We start from the raw sequence: 25,585 nt of genomic DNA on the forward strand, positions 1-25,585 counted from the left end.
ACTATCATGTCTACAGCATCTACTGTATTCCTGAAAGTATTAACAGCTGTTTATTTTCCTGAGTTGTGCAAATAAAAGATTGGGGAAAGCAGACAACATTTTTCCTGGATTTTGGGAGAGTTTGCAAGAGTTAGTCTAATAGCACAGGGTAATGATATCCTTTAATCTGATTAATTTCCTAATATTTTTAGAAACAGAGCTCCTAATGCCCTGTATAGAGCTAAATGGTACAATTCTGTCCACTTTCAGCCACCACTAGAGGTAGCTGATTGCTCCATGAAAAGAGCATGCAGTAAGCTCTGTAGCTCCACCTAGTGGCAGTTTCAGTTTGCCTGAATTTTGCTTTTGAATCACATGGGTAAATACACACATTTTCAACCAAAAATGTGCTGCAAGTCTGTACCAAAATCTGTACGCGTTACATGCAGTCCGTGCTGTGGAGTCGTCCGTTACATTGTAAAATGGGCGCTGCACTTGGATGAGATTTCCAAATCTTTTTACACAAAATGATGCATCTATCTGCCCAGCTCCTCCTGCTCTGTAATATGATGCCCATAGACCGTAGTGCATTTACATGGAGACACCTTCCTTTTAACGAGAATGACTTTGGTAATGAAACACAAGCGATTGTGGTTAATTCGTTGATCAGCTTTGGATGCTCATTCAGTTTCAGCAGAGTCTATATTCCACCGTTGTACTTTGCTCTATGTAACAGGCAGAGAATTGCAGTTTGGGGTTCCTGAAGAGACCTCAAGCTGTTCTGTATGGTGGTCACACCAAGGTGACTGCTCACTAGCTGCTGTATAAGGTTTTGGGGATCCCAGGAGACTTTTTTGTAGTTTCACTTTGCTCCAGCTTAGTTGATGGAGGTCATGAAGGATTCCCCCCCCCCCCTTCCCCCCTCTTTACTAGAAATGCCATAGCAGGGTATTAGAAAATGTGTTTTCTGAACCACATCTCTAGAATCCCTCTGTTTTGTGGCAGGATCAGCCCTTATAATGTGGTTTAAAGTGATTGGGTTTCTGGCTGCCTGCAAATAACATAAAACTGCAACTTAAAAGGGGTCTTCCTATCTTGTAAAGTGATGGTATATTATTAGGATGGGGCGTCACTTTATGATCCCGTGGAGCCAACCTCTGGGACCCTCACCAAACTGTGAAGACTTTTGGGGTCGTTTATTAAGAGCGGCATTTTAGATGCTGGTCTTAATAACCCTGTGTTGGCACTTGATGCGCCTAACTTATGTAGGGGCACTGACTTGCTTAAGTATATATCCGCTCCCTTGCCTAAAACAGACATAGAAAATTATAAATGAGACTGGCTCGCCGGCCTGTCCTCTTCCCCGCCCATGCCATGCCCCTTTTTTTCTGCCAAATCGGAAAAGTGGCGTGAGCAGGAAAGAGTCGCAGATTCGGCTGCAAATCCCTTTCGCGACCGAATCTGCAACCAAAGTACACTAAAAAGTGGCGTACTTCTAATCATAAATGATCTCCTTAGTTTCATCCAAAATCATCCCAAATACTGAACCTATAAATTCTACATAGTATAAACTTCTGCATCAGAGAGATCCTAAAAATCTACATTTACTGAAACTGAATGCAACACACCAAGAGTCACAGCTGAGTACAGAGCATTCTCCAAAAGCTTCTGCCCGATTGAGGTTTATGTATAAGCCAGTTTGTTTTTGCCTCCTTCATTTTTGGCCATCCTTTTGAGATGCTACTCTGGAGAGAAGTTGCTGTCCTTGGACTGGTGCTTTCTGCTTGGCTGAGATAAGCTTCGCTGTTTATTCATTGCAATTCTTTCATTAGTCGCTGAGAATGAATATGTCCCATTTCAGAGTGAATAATCAAACTCTGGTGAAGGAGTCCGACTTCAGAGTAAATCAAAATTAGGCAGAAGATGAACCTGGAATCTCCTTAGTACATAACACGATGTGAGAATATAGTCATCATCTTCAGATCCTTCCTTATTGATGCACTCACAATATTCTGCCTTCATGACTCCAGCTTAAACTGCGGAGGGGGGGTACACATTACAATTGGGCTGGATCCAGTCTGCAATCTGATAAAAATCCAAAAATAGCGGAGGTGCTTAAAATGGATGCTCCCCTGGCTAATACATCTCAAACATGTATCTCATCTTCAGGTGACTTCATTGGTTTCTTCTAACCAAACCCTTAAGAGTCCAATCCAACCAGGTTTATATATTTGGTCCACATGGTGGGCCAGCAAGACTTCTGGACTATTTAATACAAGAAAATTTACCAGAGCTCTGTTCAGCATCAAAAATGTATATGCAAATCAAGAATAGGTATAAGATGATCTCAACCAAATAATCCTAAAGGCAAGGAGACCCCTTTAATATACTAGGGGAAATGTCTACTTGGAGTAATGTACGTGGAGATGGTAAAACTCTCACCAGCCCAAATGTTTTCGATGCCTCGCTGTAATACTAACCTCATGCAAAAAGCAGAGGTAGAGACACCAATCGCCTCATCATGGGGCGTCACAAGCCTCGTACCCTGTGTTTGCACATCTCAGGAGGAATGTAGTCTGTTTTCAGGAAGGTTTATGCTAAAGGTTTTCTCTGTGTTTCTATGTAGATGTTCAGCTGTCTGATGTTGAGTGTTTGAAGAGGAGGATTGTAATTCGCGTTAAACTAAGTAATGGTCTCCTGCATGTAGGCTCCTAATAAAACCATGCATGAAGCTCTGATCATGGCAGCAAAGTCCTGCTTGCATGCCTCAAGTATGCAGATCATGCAGTGCATTGAAATATCACAATGTTGTATTATTTTTTTTTAACTGCATTTAAGCCAGATGTCCAGGGAGTATTGACGGCCACACAAGAAGGGCCCTGATGGATCGTGCACTTTTCATTTTTTATTGCAGATAAGACTGAGGACTCTGCCCCCATATCCAAGCCCTTAAGACCTGTGGACAACGTGCCATTAGACTCTAGGGTGGCCAACATTAAACAACGTCCATCCAATAGATGCTTCCCTCCTGTTACGGAAACGAATGTGAGTAGGAGACGGCATGCTAGATACTGATGTACCAAGTCTAGAGACAGTACGTTGAAGTAAATCCTCTTCCAAAAAGTGTATGGATATTGAAAATACCAGCAATACCATATTGTGGCACATTATACCACCCCAGTAGAGCCAAATACCACAGTCCATCACAAAATACTGCTACAGTGGCACAAAATGCATCCCCAAAACCTGCCCCTCTGTGGTGGCCAGCCAGGCTGCCACGTTCTGGCCTCCTATTTCAGTTGCCTTATGATGGCAATACAGTTAAGAGTTTTCCAGGACTTTTTTACTGATGCACTATCCACAGGATAGGTCATCAGTATCTGATCAGTGGGGGTCCGGTGGTGATCAATCGTTTGAGAAGGCAGCGGCGCTCCTGTGAGTGCTGCAGCCTTCTCTCTGCTCACCAAGCATAGCACCGTACATTGTATAGCTGAGCTGCTCCTAGACTATGTGACTGACGAGCGTGTCGTCACTCGGCCTAGGAAAAGCAGAAAAAGGCCACAGTGCTCACAAGAACACCACTGCCTTCTCAAACAGCTGATCGGCAGGGGTTCCGGGGGTGTTGGACCCCCACCGATCAGATACTTACGACCTATCCTGAGGATACGTCATCAGTATAAAAATCACGGAAAACTCCTTTAGTTCATTACTTACTATGACTAGTGGTTATCAGTAGGGCTCAGACAGCCCCCTGAGCATTGCCCATCAGGAAGCTTCCCTGTAGGATCCATAGCCAATCCACTCCTGATGTTGAAAAATCGCCATGGTAAGATGGTGTGCAATTCTCTGTCACCGTCTACAACATTTAGTACTGTAGATCCTATCTACAGAACTCCAAGCCTATTACCTACATGTTGGTGGTATAAATATTGGTAGTATTCCCTGTCGTATACCTCCTTTATTTCCATAGGCCGCCCCAGGCACCCAACAAGGATACGTTGGCCTTTGAGTGACTTATTCTGTTATCTGTCACAGTCTTCCATTGGAGGTATATATTGGGATATCCTTCCAGTGTACACCTCCAACGCAGGCTCAAAATGAGTCCATATAGAGACATATGGTCTTTTTTTTGCCATCTTGGCTGCAATGACTGCATTGAGGAAAGGTGAGGTTATTACTATTATTATTGAGTATTTGCAGCAGACAGACTGAGTTATCCGCTGGTTCTGTGACTATTTTATAATACCGTGTGTGTGTTTCAGGCCTCCATTAGTTGTCTCTTATTTTATTCTGTTTTAGTCAATGTATGATAGGCAGGGTATCGCTGTTATGCCGCCCACTGTTCCAGCAAGCCCCCATGGTCCTTTTCTGGGTATACCTCGTGGCACTATGAGAAGGCAAAAATCAATAGGTAAGAGACCTGTTCCTGCTGTGTGTTCTGTGTGCACCTTCTATTTCTTTCTGGGATCTTAACGTTATGCTCCAACATGGCAGACCATTGCATGAGGTCACTGCGCTTTAACATTGTGATGGTTGTTTACGCTGCTCAGGTGACATCTGCAGAACCACGGGGCTCTGCTGCGAAAGAGAATTTTACAAGATCTGTAGATGATCCATTATTCACTAAAAGGGATATTCTGTCTTTATGTAACTTTTCTTAGTGAGTAGAATATGAAACATTAATAGGCAGAAGGTAACCTTAATCTAAATTGTGTCAGTTCAGAAATTAAGTAGTAAGGCACGTACAGACAGTAGCTTTTTGTCTGTAAAATAAATTGAGCATCTAAACAAATACAGTGGATATAGGAAAATGGGAGCAGATGCTATCTCAAAAGCTGGGAAACCTTTCCTATACAAAAAGTTTTCCAATTTTTCTTTGATGGTGTAATTTTTTTTGGGGGGAAATGGTTGGAAAACAGGGCTGTGTAATTAATACTAACCCAATTTTGGTTTATGTAGACAACATTGACCTAGTGGTGTTGATGTTAGAGGTGAAATTTGAAGTTTTTAAACCCCGGTGTATCTGTAACAGCGCCCCCCCCCACCTTCCCCTACTATTTGCATATTGTCTTTTTCTGTGTCAGAAATGCGTTTGGACCCCTCCGGATCCAGGGTCAAGGTGCAGCTGCTACCTCGGAACCCTACGATTACGCCGTTGTTGCATATCCAAATCACAAAACATCTAAAAAGATATGTTCTTAAAGCGGTTGTCCCTGGTCCTGACCGCAGGTCCCCAGGAGACATACTGAATACAAGGCTCTTATTGCACAAAGCTAGGGCTGTTTTTTGCCAACCAGATTACTAGTGATCATATGTCCCTATTTCCTAGAGTTGTACAGGATAAAAAAAAAGGCTTCCAAAAACAACAACGCACTTATCCTTCAGAATAGAGACACAAGTTTAGGCCCAGTTAGGTGATGATGCTCTTTATTGAGGAGGGGTTGTATGAGCGTGCCACCCTCACCCTGCTTGTGTCATTGTGTGTGGTATTGAGATATCCGTGAGTGTTTTGCTGTTTCCTTCCATTTGTCATAAAATATGCCGTTGGTAAATTAATTGCACTGTTTGAAGCTGAAATAATACTGTATAATCTAATGCTACATGACTAGGCAGCAAAAATGGAAAATGATTTTCTGCATAATTAACAAGTGATTTCCTTTTGTCAGACAGCAGAATCACTCTGTCAGGTTAGTAGCATAGTATACTATAGGATGTGCAATTATTCTCCGATTCGTCTTACCGTCTCATTTGCATGTTCTGCTGTTTTATTTGCAGGCTGTAATTAGTGTTTATTATCAGCAAGTCCCATTAATGCCTTTCATTACCTCGTGTGTGTGTGTGTGTTTTTTGTTGTAAATCATCAAAAATCTCTCACATAGTGATGCCTACAGCTGCATGCAGTTACTGGAGTTCACAGGGGCATTAAGCCAACTGTGCGCCCCTCAATCTCACGGAAGTTACCCAGCAGAGGCATAACCTTAAGCTCCGGGGCCCCAGTGCAAAATCTGTGAAAGAGCGCCTTCCTACTATGCGCCATTTATAATACTGGCATCATCCTATGTGGCTCAGGGGCCAGGTACGGTCGCACCCCCTATATATACACCCCACCTGTGCATAGACACGTTCCATTGCCAGCCTTACACAATCACAATATACATACAAATGTGTGCTTCCAGTCACAAGGCAGTAACCCTGCGCCCTCCTTAGCCCAGGAACGCCCCCAATCCTGCCATCAATGCCCCCTTTTTAATGCAAATCTACATTAACAAAGCCTCTTTTTATGGGGCAGTCTCAAGAAAAATGGGACTATTTGGCAAGTGTTGAGTCGGCAGGTTTTGGGGGTACTATTCAGTGTGTTATTCCTGAGACTGCCATTTCAATAGTTTGATAAGCTTTAGTAACATTTAGCATTTTAGTAACAATAAGCATTTCCAGTTCTATAACGGATCCACAATATATGGCGTGCTGGATTGCCATATTCAGTGATAGCCTGTGACCGATAACATGTTCTACATATGTAATACAGCAAGAATTGCTGCAGCCATTATAGGTCACTGGGGTCTCTGAAGCCCGGTTTAAATGTTGCACAATTTATTAAAGACGCCATGATGCAAATGAGAACATAGGTTTAGACCGTTTTGATAAGTGAGGCCTATAGTATTTAATAAGTGTCCGGTGGTAAAACAACACAGTACATATAGTAGATAAGAGTGGTGGAGCTATAGCCAACCAGAAACCTTGTCTCCCGTCATTGGGCAGCGAACCCAGGGAAAATCCTGCCCCCTGCTGACTGCTTTTGATATACTGGCAGCTTTTATAGTAGCGCCCTCAGACACATGTCATCATTTATACTCTGGGGTCCTCCGTATAAGCCCCAAGGACTGCACAATCATTGCTCAAGGGGTTCTCCTAATAACAAACTCCACTCTGCGCCTCGGATGCTTTTCAGTGAGGTATACGTTAACAAAATGTCGATTGTACTGTCGAGTTGTGTTACATCTCGTCTTTCATCTCCCATCTTAAATGGTCACTGATGCCCAATACTGAAGTACGACCCACACTTTGGCTTTGGTACAGTCCCCCTCACTTCAGCCCTTCTTAGAAATATACCACTTTGTAACTATGTCTTCTGTCCATCAAGGAGCTGGTGTCCTAAGGACAACCCTTTACAAAGAGGCTAGCCCACTGCAGATCCATCGTATGAGTGCCAGATTTAATAAGGTGGTTCCTGAGCAGGGACACCCTTCTATAATGACCATATACTCAGTTATCTTTGTAGATGATTTTATAGGATCCCTTCATGTATTTTTACCAACTGAGAAGAATAAGAAGTCAGATTTGTACTTTTGATGCTTGTTTCTCATGTGTCATGTGTCCCATTTTCGTTCATGTTGCTCTCGTGTGGTCTGTCTGAGACATGAACAAAATAAAAGTGTTTTTTTGCTTGGTGTCATGGTTCAAAAAATAGTTTCAAGCCTAGAAGGTGGTGCGCACTGAACACGACAGTTCACATACTTCAAAATATAAGACCGAATCTGTAAAATAAAGTGCATTTTTAGCTGAAATAAAAAAAAAAAGTGAAAAAAAAATAAGCAGTTCTTTAGTCCTCCGTACAAAGCTGCTACGGCAGTGCTTGGGACCTGAGAGCCTTCGAGCACTGCCGCAGAGGTTCAGTCTGGCTGGGTGGGAAATAGGACACATAGGAAATCGGAGATAGGGCTGTTACACACAAGCATGTGCAGTCCGGACATCCGGCTCCGTGTGTGAGCGTGATCCTCCGTTCTGGAAACTGCTAGTCTTGCAGAAGCACGGCATTATACTGCTTTATAATGCGGGGTGTCTCTGCGTGACCTTTTTGCTCCTGAATCATAGTGACAGCTTTATGTCAGTATGATCCTGTAGAAGGACGGTCAAGCAGAAGCACACAGCATTATAAATCAGTATAATGCCCTGCAAGACGAGCAGTGTCCAGAACGGAGGATCACACATGGAGCGTGATCTCCAGACAGCATGCGCTTGTGTTAAAGAGCCCGTATGCAGAGGGCTTGTACACCTGTGTGCTAGCCATAATGCAGCCATGTATGTGAGGCCTTCTTGACAACACTAAAAATTCTGCCATGTCCTACAGCTTCCCAAAGACAACTGAGAAAAGGCAAAATATGTAATTTTTCAGATTTGCTTTTTATTTCAGTGGGAAATGCTCTTTACCCTGGGGTCTATGTGGAGATTTTTATTTTTTTTTGGAGTGCGACTTTACATTTTCCAATCATTACCGCAGTTGTAGTCCACAACAATCTTCTTTCCTGAATACTTAAATTTGGCGCTGAAAAAGTCTCCATATAACCCCAGCCTTAAGGGTTGGGCACACAGAACTCATACTGTCTACTGGAAAGTCCAACCAAAGCTTCTAGTACTTGAAACCGAACCTTTGTCAGTGGAAAACAGATGACAAATGTTCTTTGTGTTTAATGGTTTTTTCATGTTGCTTTCTGATTCTGTTCCCTTGTTTTCTAGAACACAACATCCCATTCTTAATGTGGTGTTGCTAATTAATGCTGCTCCCACTTTTAGGTCTTTATGGTTTCTGTGACCGGTTGCTTTACATTAAAAAAGTGACTGTAAGGCAAAGGCTACACAGTAAAGTCACAAGATCACTTTAACACAACCTCTTGCAACCTCATAGAACAGTGGTGGCGAACCTATGGCAGGGGTGCCAGAGGCAGCACTCAGGGCCCTCTCTGTGGGCACCCGCACCCTGAAAAAGTCTATGGTGTACCAATATGGCTTAGACTTTTCCTGCCATTCATCAGCGCAGGGCGCACTATGAACAGCTCAGGCAGCGCACTGATTGTAGGCAGGATATTATAGCTAAATGATAAAGTACATGGAAGATATACTGTATTGGACTGTAGTGTTCAGGGTAAATTACCGTGTTGGCACTTTGTGATAAATAAGTGGGTTTTAAGTTACAGTTTGGGCACTCGGTCATAGGAAGACACTGAGATTGTAGTCACATTATAGGAAATATTAAGGTTGTGCAGGACCAAGTGTCTCCGCGTAGACTTTGCCTTATGGATGTTCCACATTCATATAACTGGATTTATTGGACATGGTCCTTTAAGGTTTCACGTAGACCTTTGCCAGTTGTAATACATAATCCTTATTGCTGGTTATCGCCCTGTAATTGGCTCTGTAGGCAAAATGTATGTCCATTCACTTCGACTACAGAACATGGACAGATCCAGTGTTGTAGGCAGAATGGAGGAAGTCACAGACATAAGGCGCTGTGATTTAATGTAGGTCTGCTGCTGACGGTCTACAAGCCCAAACCGTAGGTGTGAACCATAGTGAGGAGATTGCTCGTGGACAGTGCCCTCTTCTAGGAATCTGTATGTACATTATACAGGGCGAATCCAATGTGGTATCTCTGTTTGGAGGGAACCAGCAACTGGTCGGACCAATGAGAGCAATCTCAACAGAAACTGGCATGAGTACAATATATATATGTTGTCCTAGGGGAAAAAAAAGCAATTCTGCTACTAAAAAAATAAAATCTGTCACATAGTCCTAAAAGGGTATGTCCATAATTGTGACCATTTGTACTGCTCCAGTGCATCTAAAAGTGAAGAAGCTTTTCAATAAAATATATAGTTTTGTATATACAGTTTCCATGTGCAAATGTATGCGAGTTCATGGTTACAAACCAGTCCTGTGTGGTCCTGTCACACCCATCCATCTGCCTTCTACTTCTTGGTAACATACATAGATGTTGACCAGATTTGCCGAAGCCACCGGGACTCCTGGCTGTCCCCCAATGGTGGAAGATGGGGAGATAAGAGTTGGGCTGTTGGATTTCCACACGGCTGGTGCTTTTGTTCTCAGCAAGATAAGCCACTGCTAGAGGGGAGCTTTCACCCCTGGACACATGCATGCTCAGCGGAACGAAGCATGCATATGTTGAGAGGGGTAGTTGTCAGTTGAACAAGCATTCAGCCAACAGTATGACTGACTTAAACACAACGTGTCGCCTCTCCTGACATAGTCACTTGCATTCTTCAGGTAATAATTCTGGAATATCCTTTCATATGACTCTAGTTTATGCTGTTCCTCTATTATACATTCTAGAAGTTTATGAATGAATTGCCAGCGGACTGCAATAAAGGTTAATCTGGTTGTTAAGAGGGGGGGGGGAGGGGGGGTGACACTATCCAATTTGTGCTGTCAGTGTCAGTGACTGCGCAGGGACACCCCAAACTTGTAACACCCAGATGGACCTTTATTGCAAACTGCAAATAATTAATTAATAATCTTCTTGTATGAATAATAGAGGAACAGCACAAACTAGAGTTACATGAAAAGATGTCCCAGAATCGTAATGCAAGTAGTTATTTCAAGAGAGGTGACAGGTTCTTTTTCAAATTTGTGGCTTGCAACCAGACACAAGGCACATAGGTCTGCATAAGAGAACGGAAGGAGATTTTTGACTATTTACAAAGTTCCTTAATTTTTTTCTTTTCTTTTGGATGCTCTGGAACAATATGAAAAGCATGCAAAAGTGTACTGAACCTTTACAATGTGTTACTTCAAACCCAACGATTGTGACTATGGGTGTTTATGTACAGGGGATCTTTTATAATGATCTTATATTCTGCTTGTTTTATTCTGCAGGTATAACAGAAGAAGAAAGGCAATTTTTGGCCCCTCCAATGTTAAAGTTTACAAGAAGCTTATCCATGCCTGATGCATCAGAAGATATTCCACCCCCTCCAGCAACGTTACCTCCATCACCACCTCCTCCTTCACCCTTGCCATTTAATTCACCCAAGTCTCCAACCCCTAGAGGATATGGAACCATAAAGCCTACCTTCAACCAGAACACAGGCGCAAAGTCTCCACTACCGGCCGTGCGTTCCGATAACATGGGAACGATAATGAGGGACAAGAGCATGTATTACCGACGTGAGACCGATAGGTTTTCTTTAGACTCTGAAGATCTTTATAGTTCTAAAATGTCATCCCAGCAGAACTTTGGAAATAAGAGAGCCCAGTTACCCGAAAACCCTTACTCAGAAGTTGGAAAGTTTGGAAATAAGGCTGTATACGTGCCAGCCAAACCTGCTAGGCGGAAGGGTATGCTGGTCAAACAGTCTAACGTGGAAGATAGCCCAGAGAAAACATGTTCCATTCCCATCCCGACCATCATCATCAAAGAACCTTCCACTAGCAGCAGCGGAAAGAGCAGCCAGGGAAGTAGCACGGAGACGGACCTGCAAGCCTCGGAGCAGCAAGGACAGCTAAGGCCGGATGACTCCCTCGGCGTCAGCGGCCCATTTGCTGCAGCCATTGCTGGAGCAGTGAGGGACAGAGAGAAAAGATTAGAGGCCAGACGAAACTCTCCTGCTTTTTTGTCTACGGACCTGGGAGATGAAAGCGTGGGGCCAACACCCAGTCCCAGGTTACGGCACTCGAAGTCTATCGATGAGGGTATGTTCTGCAATGAGGAGAGCTTTAAGCAATTTGTGGGTCCGTCCTCGCTAATTCTTAGTCGAACAGCTAATGCATTCAGAAACCACGGCGGTGCAAACAACGTGAGATCAGGAAAGGGAAAAGGACCTGAAAACAACTCGGCTAAAGGACTTAACATTTCTGGAAATTACATGCATCCAGTTACAGGGAAGTTACTAGATCCAAACTCACCGCTGGCACTGGCATTAGCGGCTAGAGACAGAGCTATAAAAGATCAAGGTCAGCCCAGTCCTAGCCCTACAGAAACTGACAAGTCTGATCTCAACAAGCCTCTTTTCATCGATACGAAGCTTCGCCCTAACGCAGAAAGTGCAGCTGCCAGCACCGGTAGGCAAAATCAACGGGGTGTCTTAAAAAGACAGGAGACCGAAATTAAACACGACACCGAAACGGCAAAGGAAGAAAAACGTCACGAAGAGAAAAAGAATATGCTGATCGACATTATGGACACCTCACAGCAGAAGACCGCCGGATTGCTCATGGTGCATACGGTAGACACCACTAAAGCAGAGGATGAGCTTATCGATAACGAAGAAGTAGAAAAAGAGGCCTCTCTGGAAAACCCAACAACAGCAACTCCAGCAACAGAACCTGATAACGTAGAGAATGCGTTACCAAAAACCAGTGATGTCAGCCTGCCAGCTCCCCCCAATAAAGCCATTGTATCTCTATGCTCGGTGGATGAACCGGTCATCCTCCCATTCCGCATCCCTCCTCCACCATTTGCCTCAATAGATGTAGATGAGGACTTTATCTTCACTGAGCCACTGCCTCCTCCTCTTGAATTTGCCAACAGTTTTGATATCCCCGAGGATGTCTCTGCGATGCCATCAACAACACTGGCAGACTTGCTGATGCAGAGGAAAAATGGCACCCTACCCCTGGGTCCATATAATCCCAATGTTGCCTCTAATTCTTTGGAAAGTAAAAAGCCTGGGGCTCTGTCGAACTGCCTGCCTGCCTCATACATGCAACACCCAGAAAGCTTTGATAACGTCACAGACTCTGGGATCGAGGAGGTGGACAGCCGCTGTGGCAGCGACCACCACTTAGAGACGACAAGCACTGTTTCCACCGTCTCCAGCATATCTACTTTATCCTCAGAAGGTGGCGAAAATTTGGACACATGTACAGTCTATGCAGATGGGCAAGCGTTTCTAGTGGACAAGCCCCCAGTACCTCCGAAGCCAAAAGTGAAGACCATAATCAACAAAAGCAATGCACTTTATAAGGATGCCGTCCTGGAAGAAAACATGGACACTTTTGTTATCCCTCCCCCTGCTCCACCTCCTCCGCCACTAGGGATGCAGCCCAGTATAGCCAAAGCTGGGCAGCTAAGGACCTCCAAGTTATGGGGCGATGCCCCAGACGTGAGAAGCCTAGTTATGCCAAGTCCCAAAGCCAATGTTATTAGTGAATTAAATTCCATTTTGCAACAAATGAACAGAGAAAAGTCCATAAAGCCGGGAGAAGGATTAGATTCACTGACTGGGATGAAACCCGCATGTCTCAGCACAAGGTACAGTAAGCGCTGTTCATGCACTATTCCCACCACCAAGCTTCATCTAACACACAAATGGCTGTGGGTTTAGTTTTTGTGTTATTGAGGGTATAACAGAACAAGGCAAATTTATGGTAACAATTGCAAATCAGGTTGTTGGGAACCAAAATACAAGCCCCCCCCCCCCATAAACCATCACCAACCAGACCAGCAGATTTAAGCAAAGCCCAACTCTCCCATGACGGATGATGCTGGAAGAGGGATTGGGCAAGTTGAATTTTATCACTCACTAGTTTTTTTTTCTGGCAGGAGATGAGCCGCCACTAGGAGTCAGGTAATGGCTTTCTCCTCTGCCATTGAAAACACATGCACGCTCAGCAAAACCCAGCATACTTGTGTATGGAGGGAGTCGGGAGTAATGGCTATCAGTCAAAGAAGTGTTTGGCTGACAGCTGCTGCGGGTATATGGGCACCTTATGCCTTGAATTTCTGCCATGGATCTTGAAGTAATACAAAAAGTGTGAACATACCGTATGGGTGCCTCAAACTGGTCACTATAATCAATCTGTATACTCCCGTATGTTATTTAACACCAGGCTGACTTAGAGTCTCACTCCGACTCCGCAATCTCAATCTTTGCATGTATTTCAGCCGTTTATCATTCAAAGCAGATTTTGATAGATGAGAAGAATACTACTCACGCTTCTGAAGAAACTTTGGTACTTTCATTACTTTATTCTTCAAAATTAAAAACTGTTGCATGGCTCGCAGGCCCATATACTCAGAGAAGGCCAAGTTGTAGCACATACATTTAAGCGCGACGTTTCGGGGGTCACGCCCCCTTACTCATGCGTGAAGATCAGGTGTAACCAACGACCTTAAATATTCGGAGGGATGAGCGTAGTCTGATTTAAGTTCCTATTCTTATTTAAAAACAATCCATTAGTTACACCATATAACAAAGATACCCTGAAATTACATATAATTTAACCCCTTTGGTTTTAATGTTTCCATTTTAGTAATCCATCTAGTCTCATGTTGCAATAATTTAGGTTTATTATTTTCAGGAGTTGTCCCTGGTATGATATACTCTAATATTACCCATTTTACTTCATTCCATTTAGGTTTCCTTTCCTGACAATGTTGCAACAATGTGGTTTCTTGGTATTTATTTTTATCCTTTTCTTTTAATATTTGGTTACCATTCATACAGGATAGGCATGGGAATGTGCCCTTGTAACCAAATATTAAGGACACAAAATTAATCACTCTAGAAAAGGGTATGAAATTCCCATGTACCACTCTGCTACTTGTATGACTAAGAACGTTATATATGGCTTAAGATGCCCTTGTAGCATGTGGTATATCAGGACAAACAAAAAGAGAGATACGAGTAAGACTTCATAACATAAATCAAATATACAAAGATATATGGAGTCCACAGACAGCAAAAAAGAAGAAAAGGATAAAAATAAATACCAAGAAACCACATTGTTGCAACATTGTCAGGAAAGATATAAAAAGTAAAAAAAAAAAGTTTGTGTTTTTTTATAATGAAAAAAAAAATAGGGAAAAAAAAAGAAAAGTAGACATATTAAGTATCGCTGCGTCCGTATCGACCGACTCTATAAAAATATTACATGACCTAACTACTCTGATAAAAAAATAAAATAAAAACTGTGCTAAAAATAAATTTTTGGGTCACCTTACATCTTAAAAAGTGCAACACCAAGCGATCAAAAAGGCGTATGCCCCCCAAATTAGTACCAATCTAAGAGTCACCTCATCCCACAAAGAAATGAGCCCCTAAGACAATCACTCAATTTTTAACTTTTTTTAAAACTATGGCTCAGCCTATGGAGACACTGAAAAATCTTTTTTTTTGTTTAAAAAATGCTTTTATTCTGTTAAACGTTAAAAAAAAAAAGAAAAATAGTCCGTAACAACCTGCTCTATAAAAATACCACATGAACTAACCCCTCAGGTGAACACTGTAAAAAATAAAAACAATGTCAAAAAAGCTATTTTTTTTGTCACCTTACATCACAAAAAGTGTAATAGCAAGCAATCAAAAGGTCATATGCACCCCAAAATAGTGCCAATTAAACTAGTCATTCCTCATCCCGCAAGAATGATACCCAATTTTTATTCAAAAATGCTGTTATTGTGTAAACCATAAATAATTAAAAAATAAAAAAGTATACATATTAGGTATCGCCGCGTCCGTAAGAACCTTCAGTATAAACATATCACATGACCTAACCCCTCAGGTGAACACCGTAAAAAAATAAAAATAGTGTGTCAAAGCCATTTTTTGTCACCTTACATTACAAAAAGCTGTAATACCAAGTGATCAAAAAGTCACCCTAAAATAGTACCAATCAAACAGTCATCTCATATCGAAAAAAATGAGACCCTGAATAAAACGCCCAAAAAATAAAAAAATATGGCTTTTAGAATATGGAGAGACAAAAAAAATATATATATTTTTTTTATTTTCAAAAATGCTTTATAATGTAAAACTGAAACAAACAACCATATTTGGTATTGTCGCATCCGTAACAACCTGCTCTATAAAAATAGTGCAAGATTTAACCTGTCAGATGAACATTGTAAATAACAAAAAATAAAAACGTTGCCAAAACAGCTATTTTTTTTACCTTTCACAAAAAGTGAAATTTAGAGCAACCAAAAATCATATGTACCCTAAGATAGTACCAACAAAACTGCCACCTTATCACGTAGTTTCCAAAATGGGGTCTTTTTTTGGAGTTTCTACTCTAGGGATGCATCAGGGGGGCTTCAAATGTGACATGGCAACTTAAAATTATACCAGTGAAATCTGCCTTCCAAAAACCACATGGCGTTCCTTTCCTTCTGCGCAATGCTGTGTGCCCGTACAGCAGTTTACGACCACATATGGGGCGTTTCTGTAAACTGCAGAATCAGGGCAATAAATATTGAGTTTTGCTTGGCTGTTAACCCTTGCTTTGTTAGTGGAAAAAAATTATTAAAATGGAAAAACCTGCCAAAATAGTGAAATTCTGAAATTTCATCTCCATTTTCCTGCAATTCTTGTGTAACACCTAAAGGGTTAACAAAGTTTGTAAAATCAGTTTTGAACACCTTGAGGGGTGTAGTTTCTAAAATAGGGTACATTTTTGGGAGTTTCTACTCTAGGGGTGCATCCGGGGGGCTTCAAATGGAACATGGCAGCTTAAAATTATACCAGTGAAATCTGCTTTCCAAAAGCCATATAGTGTTCCTTTCTTTCTGCGCCCTGCCTGTGTGCCTGTACAGCAGTTTTCGACCACATATAGGGTGTTTCTGTAAACTACAGAATCAGGGAAATAAATATTGAGTTTTGTTTGGCTGTTAACCCTTGCTTTGTTAGTGGAAAAAAAATTATTAAAATGGAAAATCTGCCAAAAAAAGTGAAATTCTGAAATGTCATCTCCATTTTCCATTCATTCTTGTGGAACACCTAAAAGGCTAACAAAGTTTTGAATACCTTAAGGGGTTTAGTTTCTAAAATGGGGTCATTTTGGGTGGTTTCTATTATGAAAGCTTCACAAAGTGACTTCAGACCTGAACTGGTCCTTAGGTACCCATTTTTTGCGAATCTGACCAGTGTCACTTTATGTGGTGATAACTTTAAAACGCTTTGACTTATCCAGGCCCTTCTGAGATTGTTTTTTCATCACATATTGTACTTCATGACACTGGTAAAATGGAGTAAAAAAAATAATTTTTATTTATCAAAAAATAAATAAATTTGCCTAAAATTTGCAAATTTTTAAAGTTTCAATTTCTCTACTTCTATAATACATAGTAATACCTACAAAAATAGTTATTACTTTACATTCCCCATATATCTACTTAATGTTTGGATCATTTTGGGAATTACATTTTATTTTTTGGGGACATTACAAGGCTTAGAAGTTTAGAAGCAAATCTTGAAATTTTTCAGACATGTTCAAAAACCCACTTTTTCAGGACGAGTTCAGGTCTGAAGTCACTTTGTGAGGCTTACATAATAGAAACAACTCAAAAATGACCCCATTCTAGAAACTACACCCCTCAAGGTATTCAAAACTGATTATATAAACTTTGTTAACCCTTTAGGTGTTCCACAAGAATTGCAGGAAAATGGAGATGAAATTTCAGAATTTCACTATTTTGGCAGGTTTTTCCATTTTAATAATTGTTTTCCACTAACAAAGCAAGGGTTAACAGCCAAGCAAAACTCAATATTTATTGCCCTGATTCTGCAGTTTACAGAAACACCCCATATGTGGTCGTAAACTGCTGTACGGGCACACAGCAGGGCGCAGAAGGAAAGGAATGCCATACGGTTTTTGGAAGGCAGATTTTGCTGGACTGGTTTTTTGACACCATGTCCCATTTGAAGCCTCCCTGATGCACCCCTAGAGTAGAAACTCAAAAAAAGTGACCCCATTTTAGAAACTACGGGATAGGGTGGCAGTTTTGTTGGTACTAGTTTAGGGTACACTTTTTGTGAGGCAAGGTAACAAGATATAGCTGTTTTGGCACAGTTTTTATTTTTTGTTATTTACAACATTCATCTGACAGGTTAGACCATGTGGTATTTTTATAGACCAGGTTGTCACGGACGCGGCGAATACCTAATATGTATATATTTTTATGCAAGTTTTACACAATGATTTCATTTTTGAAACCAAAGAAATCATGTTGTAGTGTTTCCATAGTCTGAGAGCCATAGTTTTTTCAGTTTTTGGGCGATTATCTTGGGTAGGGTATGATTTTTGCGGGATGAGATGACGGTTTGATTGGCACTATTTTGGGGAGCGTATGACTTTTTGATCACTTGCCTTTACACTTTTTGTGATGTAAGGTGACAAAAAATGTGTTTATTTAGCACAGTTTTTATTTTTTACGGTGTTCATCTGAGGGGTTAGGTCATGTGATATTTTAATAGAGCAGGTCGATACGGACACGGCGATACCCAATATGTCTTTTTTAAAACAAAAAAATGTTAGTGTCTCCATATTCTGAGCCATAGTTTTTTTATTTTTTGGAGCGATTCTCTCAGGTAGGGGCTTTTTTTTTTTTTGCGGGATGAGGTGACAGTTAAATTAGTACTATTCTGGTGGGCATACGCCTTTTTGATCGCTTGCTGTTGTACTTTGTGATGTAAGGGGACAATGGTTTATTTAGCACGGTTTTTATTTTTTACGGGGTTCATCTGAGGGGTTAGGTCATGTGATATGTTTATAGAGCTGGAAATTTTCTGAAAAATGTCAAGATTTGCTTCTAAGCCTTCTAACGTCCCCCAAAAAATAAAATGGCATTCACAAAATGATCCAAACATGAAGAAGACATATGGGGAATGTAAAGTATTAACTATTTTTGGAGTTATTACTATCTATTTTAAAAGTAGAGAAATTTGCTAATTTTTCCAAATTTTTGGTAAATTATTATTGTTTTATAAATAAAAATTAATTTTTTGACTTAGTTTTTACCACCGTCTTGAAGTACAATATGTGACGAGAAAACAATCTCATAATGGCCTGGATAAGTTAAAGCGTTTTAAAGTTATCACCACATAAAAATGCCCGGGTCCTTAAGGTGTTAAGGTTGTTGCTTACACCTGATCTTCACGCATGAGTAAGGGGGCATGACCCCCGAAACGTTGCGCTTGAATGTATGTGCTACAACTTGGAGTTCTCTTTGGAGCCTGTTCTTAATTTGTACGACCATTAAAAATTCAGTTTTAGGGATAAGACTAATGTAATGGCGTAGCATACATAGCAATCAGTACAGGGTCCCTAATTCTAAGGGGCCCATAAACTTCTGATCCTACATAGAACAGTGGCCGTATATTTGCAGGCACAATGTTAATTGTACAGATACAGAGCAGTACATATGAATGCATATTAGCAATTCTTCTAGACAGTCAGATCCAGGTATCTACTGCAGAACTGTAAGTCTTAGGTCAAGGATCATTGACCTGCGGCCATTCTGAAACTACAACTAGAATCCTCTTTTCACTTCAAGGAGAGTAACAGCCGAACAAGTGTGCATGCTGAGAGTTGTAGTTTCACAGCTGCTGGAGTGCTGAGGGTTGCAGACCGCGGTCTTAGGCCCCTTTCACACGGGCGAGTTTTCCGCGCGGGTGCAATGCGTGAGGTGAACGCATTGCACCTGCACTAAATCCGGGCCCATTCATTTCTATGGGGCTGTGCACATGAGCAGTGATTTTCACGCATCACTTGTGCGTTGCATGAAAATCGCAGCAAGCTCTATTTTGTGTGTTTTTCATGCAACGCAGGCCCCATAAAAGTGAATAGGGCTGCGTGAAAATCGCAAGCATCCCCAAGCAAGTGCTGATGCGGTGCGATTTTCATGCACGGTTGCTAGGAAACGATCGGGGTGGGGACCCGATCTTTATTATTTTCCCTTATAACATGGTTATAAGGGAAAATAATAGCATTCTGAATACAGAATGCATAGTACAATAGCGCTGGAGGGGTTAAACTTTTTATTTATTTTTTATAATTCAACTCACCTTAATCCACTTGTTCGCGCAGCTGGCATCTCTTCTGTCTTGTTCTGTGAGGAATAGGACCTTTGATGACGTCACTACGTTAATCACATGGTCCGTCACATGATCTTTTACCATGGTGATGGATCATGTGACGGACCATGTGATTAACGTAGTGACGTCATCAAAGGTCCTATTCCTCACAGAACAAGACAGAAGAGATGCCAGCTGCGCGAACAAGTGGATTAAGGAGAGTTAAATTATATATATTTTTTAATTAACCCCTTAAGCCCCATTGTACTATGCATTCTGTATTCAGAATGCTATTTTCCCTTATAACTATGTTATAAGGGAAAATAATACAATCTACACAACCTTGAACCCAAACCTGAACTTCTGTGAAGAAGTCCGGTCTGGGTACCACATTCAGTTTTTTATCACGCGATAAAAACTGAACAACGGAACGCAATCGCAGTCAAAACTGACTGCAATTGCGAAACTACTCGCGCGGGTTTGCCGCAACGCATCCAGACCTTATCCGGACACGCTCGTGTGAAAGAGGCCTTAGGTGCAGGACTGTACCCTGTACCTCTGCGCTGGGGCAGTTTTGCTTCACTAGTGATTAGGACGGTGCACCCCTCCCCTCATCCACTTACAATTTACAACTTAATGTTATTTGACTTATTTTACAAAAACAAGATCAGTTTTACAAAAAGCCATAATAATATCACCCAGTCCCTGATCCTACTGGAGGCGCTACTGAACCAAAATCAGATCAATAGTAAGGTCATCCAACAGAGCCACGTCTAGACATTGCAACAGTTATACCCTAAATGTGGCCACGTAGTAGCTGCTTGAAGCAGGCCTCAATATGTAGCCTGGCTGAAATACACACGACATTACCTTTTCAAAGTTCTAGATGTCGTCCCAGTAAACCAAGCGTCTTGGACATTATCCTGTTACCTAGTACATTGGCTCTACAGTATCCAGGGAACATTTTTCTATGTAGACTGAATACAGTGGCCCCAACAATTGTGGGTGACTCATTTGTAGAATTAGTTACCCCATTGGTGTGGTGCAGTGCACTCCAACCTGTGGCTCTCCATTTGCTGTGAAACTACCACTCTCACCATGCCCTGACAGCCAGCAGCTGCCAGAACATATTGGGAGTGGTAGATTCACAACAGGTGGTTAAATACCATTGGTATATAGAGTACTACTGCATCTGCCGACGCAGCAGTATCCATAGGATATACCAGTGTAATCATAGCGATAACCCAGTCCCTAAGACATTGCTGAGAAGAGCCTGGAGATAACGTCTTGGAATGTCTATCTGTCTCCAGGTTTTGATATGTAAATTCACAAATTGCCTAAAAATATTGAAAAAATAAAACTTCAAAACCCACATTTTGTACTGAGGCAGTCTGTCACCTCCAGGGAATCTTTTCCATAGACTTCAGACGTTCCAACTCATTTACATTAAACTTTACACAACCTTTTCTGAGCCAGTGGGGCCGATGATACCTGAGTGTTCGCCCCTTTGGCACAGTTATTTTGGTTAATTTATTAGCTTGGAAACACGGATACATGTTATGATGAAAACCACAGCTCCCAGAATCTATAGATGCTTCCAGCCATCACCTCTAGGTTGCATGTACAGTAACTGCTTTTCTAATAGTCGGCTGCAGTACAGCATTGGGAATGACTCCAGCTCAGCTTCACTGTCTGTTGGGAGCCGGTGGTAGTCTAAAACCTTCTTGCTGCACTGCCCCTACCTTAGAACGCACAATCAGCTCCATGATTAATGGTGACTGTGACATTAAGTGCCCCCTCTGTCAGCCCATCAGCACCTAATGATATGATTGCTGGGCGCTGATGGGTTGCCATGGCCTAATAGGTTGCCTGTGTTATAAATATTCCAAATCATTATACAAGCAATAAAAGGATTGTGGAAAATCTGTGGCAGAATACAGTAGCAGTAAAGTGGATTAGCTACAGATTTGCTGTTGCAGATTTTTTTGCAGTACCAGCAAAGTGAATGTGTTTTTAGCAATTCTCAGTCACGAGTGGCAGAAAAAATCTGCTGCAGAAACTGACTTGTGGTGCAGATTTAAAATTTGCAGCATGTCAGATTATTCTGCAGATTTCATCCTTTGCAAAGCAAAGAATGGAATCTGCATCTCATCAGTATGTTTTTTGCTAGATTTTTGCTACAGAAACACCCAGCTAATCAGTCACGTGTGAACCCAGCCTAAATGTCAGTTTTTGTTGCAGGTTTTAAAGTACTTTCACACTAGCGTTTTTCTTTTCCGGTATTGAGTTCCGTCTTAGGGGCTCAAATCCGGAAAATAACTGATCAGTTTTATTCTGAATGGAGAGAAATCCATTCAGGGTGCATCAGGATGTCTTCAGTTCAGTCAGGCTGGGTTCACACCTGAGCGTTTTACAGCGCGTTCCTACGCGCTGTAAAAAGCTCAACAATGAGAAACCAATGCTTCCCTATCGGCATGGTTCTCACCTGGGCGTTTTACAGCGCGTACGATCGCGCTGTAAAACGCCCGACGCCCCAAGAAGTACATGAGATTCTTTGGGGCGTCTCGTCGCGCGTTCCCGTACATAGACTTTCGGGAACGCGCGACAATGGGCGTTCGCTTGTCTCTGTATGCGCGATTGCAAACGCCGGTACAATCGCGCATACAGAGCGCTCAGGTCTGAACCCAGCGTCACTCAACGGAGTTTTGGACGGAGGAAATACCGCAGCATGCTGTGGTATTATCTCAGTCCAAAATTCCAGATCAGTTGCCGGAATGCCGGATCCAGCATTAATTTACATTAAAATGTATTAGTGCCGGATCCGGCATTAAAAATACCGCAATGCCGGATCCATCCTTCCAGTCTGCACATGCGCAGACCGGTAAAAATGTGAAAAAAATATATAACGGATCAGTTTCTCCGGATGACATCCAGAGAGACGGATCCGTTCTTGCAATGCATTTGTAAGACAGATCCGGTTACAAATGCCTGTCCATTTGCATGCAGATTGCATGATCCGGCAGGCAGTTCCAGTGACGGAACTGCTTGCCGGATCACTCTGCCGCAAAGTGCGATTTCATTTGGGAAGTCAAATTCTGCAATGAGATGTATTATAGCGGATATTACTGTGGACCACAAGTCAGTGGGGGAAGATTTATCAAACTGGTGTAAAGTAGAAATGGCTTAGTTTCCCATAGCCACCTATCACATTCCACCTTTCATTTCTCAGCAGCTCCTTTGAAAAATGAAAAGGTGGAATCTGATTGGTTGCTTTGGGCAACTAAGCCAGTTCTACTTTACACCAGTTTGATAAATCTCCCCCAGTGGGTTCCATTGGTTAGGCCTCCTGCACACGAACGTGTGCGCCCCGTGGCCGTGCACGAACACTGACCGTGGGGCAGCCGCAGAGTATCGCGGACCCATTTACTTTAATGGGTCCGCTATCCACCCGTTCCGCAAAAAGATAGGACATGTTCTATCTTTTTGCGGAAGAGAAGTACGGGACGAAACAGTGTGGTGCTTCCGTTCCGCAACATGGTAATCTCATATCTTTTTTTTGTGAAGTAGAGGCACAGATTGGAAGTCCATGGAAGCACTTCCTTGGGCTTTCGGGTCCGTGCCTCTGCACCGCAAACCATAGAAGATGTCCCGTCTTTTGCGGATTGTGGACCCATTCAAGTCAATGGGTCCACATCCGCACCAGGAGTGCACATGGCCGGTGCCTGTTTGTTGTCTGCAGCACGGGCTCGGGTCCTTACTGATGGAAATAACTCACCAAATAACTGAAGTGTGAACTCAGCCTTAACTGATCTGTCACAGCATTGTGCTATAAACCATATAATTAAAACAGCACACATTACTCTACGGTCTCGTCCCTCCCAGCTCTAGCACCAATGTCCTGGTGGTCCCTGGCGCTCAGTATACGTTCCTGCTGTACATCCATGTGACCACTGCAGCACCAGCCATGATGCTGGCATGTGTACACATTCTGAGCTCCAGCCTGTATGCTACTCTTCTGAGCTGCATTTACAATTCTGCAGACTTCAGGGGAGAAGTCGCTGAACAGTCCCTGGTTGTGGACTGTCTGCACAGAGCTTGCTCTGGTGATTTGCATAATGAAATATTAACTGATCCCCCTGGATTATAGGAGCTCAGCTAAGCTGTTTGGTTGTACATCTGTCTGTAAGCTTGCTGACTGTTTCCAGTAACAATCAGTAGAACAGTGAATGCGAGTACAATACAGGCTGTAACTCCGGATCAGTGCAGTGAAATATGACCCCCCAGAACATATAACTACCAAAATCTCCCAGAGGTGCTGTATTATGGTTTTAGTTCTCTAAAAACTGACGCATAGAAGGAAATGACTCAGGTTAAGGCCTCCCCAGGTGCTTGGAGAATTTTGAATGAAATGTTTAAATACAAAATTTGCTGAAATAATCTGGACTCTCTCGGGTTTATGAAGAATGAGGCCTGTCAGTAACAGCACACCAGATACAAGAGCGCAGTCCCTCCCCGAGTGTGTCACGAGGAACGATGCAGTCATGGTTGTCCTTGTCTGACAGGTAGTCATTGTGCTGTGTCGCCATCTAGTGGTCATTCAGAAGAAAACTAGCAAAACTGACAACCAATAAGTACCTGGAAAACAGGATTGGGCTGACCCAGTAGAGTAACCTTAGTGGAGCCAGGTTCTGACACAGCAGCGTACCATTAACTGGTGAAATGCCAGATTACTTTCAAGGCTTCACTATTCACAACATTTAGGGCTCATTCAGACGGCTAAATGCGATTTGCGGTCCGCAAATTGCAGATCCACAAAACACGGATACCGGCTGTGTGCGAACCACAATTTGCGGACCGTACATGGCCGCCACTCTAGAAAATGCCTATTCTTGTCCACAATTGCGGACAAGAATAGGACATGATCTATATTTTTTTGCGGGGCCACGGAACGGAACTACGGATGCAGATTTTTTGCAGCCCCATTGAAAATTGCGGAATAGGGTGCGGACCCGTTCATCCGGCCAGTTTGAGTGGGCCCTTACTTTGCGAAATAGTGGAGGATTGGACACAAGGAGGGGCATTTATCAATGTGTTTACGCCACAATTAAATGGATTAAAGTCGCATCTTATGGCACACACCAAAATTTGCAACTTATTGAGCTTCTCACCGCTTTTCTAAAGTGGCAAAAAAAAAGGGGGAGGCTTAGCAGTCGGGGCTGCGCCTATCACAGCTCGCCAGATGTATCATAACGCACACCAGGAACTGGTGCACAGAGGGTTAGAGATGTGCCTAATTTATTAAGAGGCATCTGCTTACTCCAGCGCAGGGGGATGAAGAATGATTTTTCGGGAACACCAGTCTTGATAACTTTCCCCATAGAAGTTTATTTTTGCAACAGTGATTGTTTTTGATCTTTCTTTTACTATTGATGGGTCTGTCCTCAGGATAGACGATCAATATCTGATCTGTGGGAGTCCAACACCCCACACCCCCACCCATCAGCTTTCGTAGGTCTAGCCCCAGAACTACACAGCTCTGTCCATTGCGTAGTGACGGAGCTGGTTACTGCAGCGCTACTACCAGTGCCCATGCTGCAATGTAGGAATGAATGAAGTCGAAGCACGGCTCTTGTGTTAGCTGCAACTGTGACATGCGGCTTTTAAAAAATCCAGCAGTGTGGTTTTTTTTTGGGGGGGATTCACATGTCGCGGTTGCAGCAAAAGTGCAAGTTGCGCTTCCGGAGGATTAACCCAATTTATGACGAGGCGTGCGCCTCGTCATAAATTAGACTAATCTAAGGCAGCTGTGTGCCTGGTGAAAAAACTGGATCTGGCGTAGTTTTTCACCAGCATGTACGCCTTTTTCCAGGCATACATAGTAGTAAATTTGTGCCCCCATCCCTTCCAACTGTCAAAAACTTTGACACCAACCGCACGACTGAATATTGTTGCATGGCTGATCAAAAAGTATTTGCAGTTTTTTTTAAGCCGGTGAAGAGGATCATAAAGGGAAACAAATA

The 25,585-nt window shown here is 42.4% G+C and overlaps 1 protein-coding gene across 5 annotated transcripts in view; it reads left to right on the forward strand.

Moving 5' to 3' along the window:
- Positions 1–25,585, forward strand: part of SHANK2 (SH3 and multiple ankyrin repeat domains 2) — a 531,815-nt gene that overhangs the window by 501,022 nt on the left and 5,208 nt on the right. For 3 of the 5 annotated variants that reach the window (XM_044270322.1, XM_044270323.1, XM_044270324.1), the window contains exons 18-20: positions 2,894–3,024; positions 4,279–4,390; positions 10,648–13,024. In XM_044270322.1, coding sequence (XP_044126257.1) covers positions 2,894–3,024; positions 4,279–4,390; positions 10,648–13,024 — 2,620 coding nt within the window. Of the gene's footprint in view, positions 1–2,605; positions 2,666–2,893; positions 3,025–4,278; positions 4,391–10,647; positions 13,025–25,585 lie in introns of all 5 variants that reach the window. The other 2 variants (XM_044270326.1, XM_044270325.1) reach the window with 2 other exon arrangements.

Source organism: Bufo gargarizans, chromosome 10, assembly GCF_014858855.1.
Source record: "Bufo gargarizans isolate SCDJY-AF-19 chromosome 10, ASM1485885v1, whole genome shotgun sequence".
NCBI classification, from domain to species: Eukaryota; Metazoa; Chordata; class Amphibia; order Anura; family Bufonidae; genus Bufo; species Bufo gargarizans.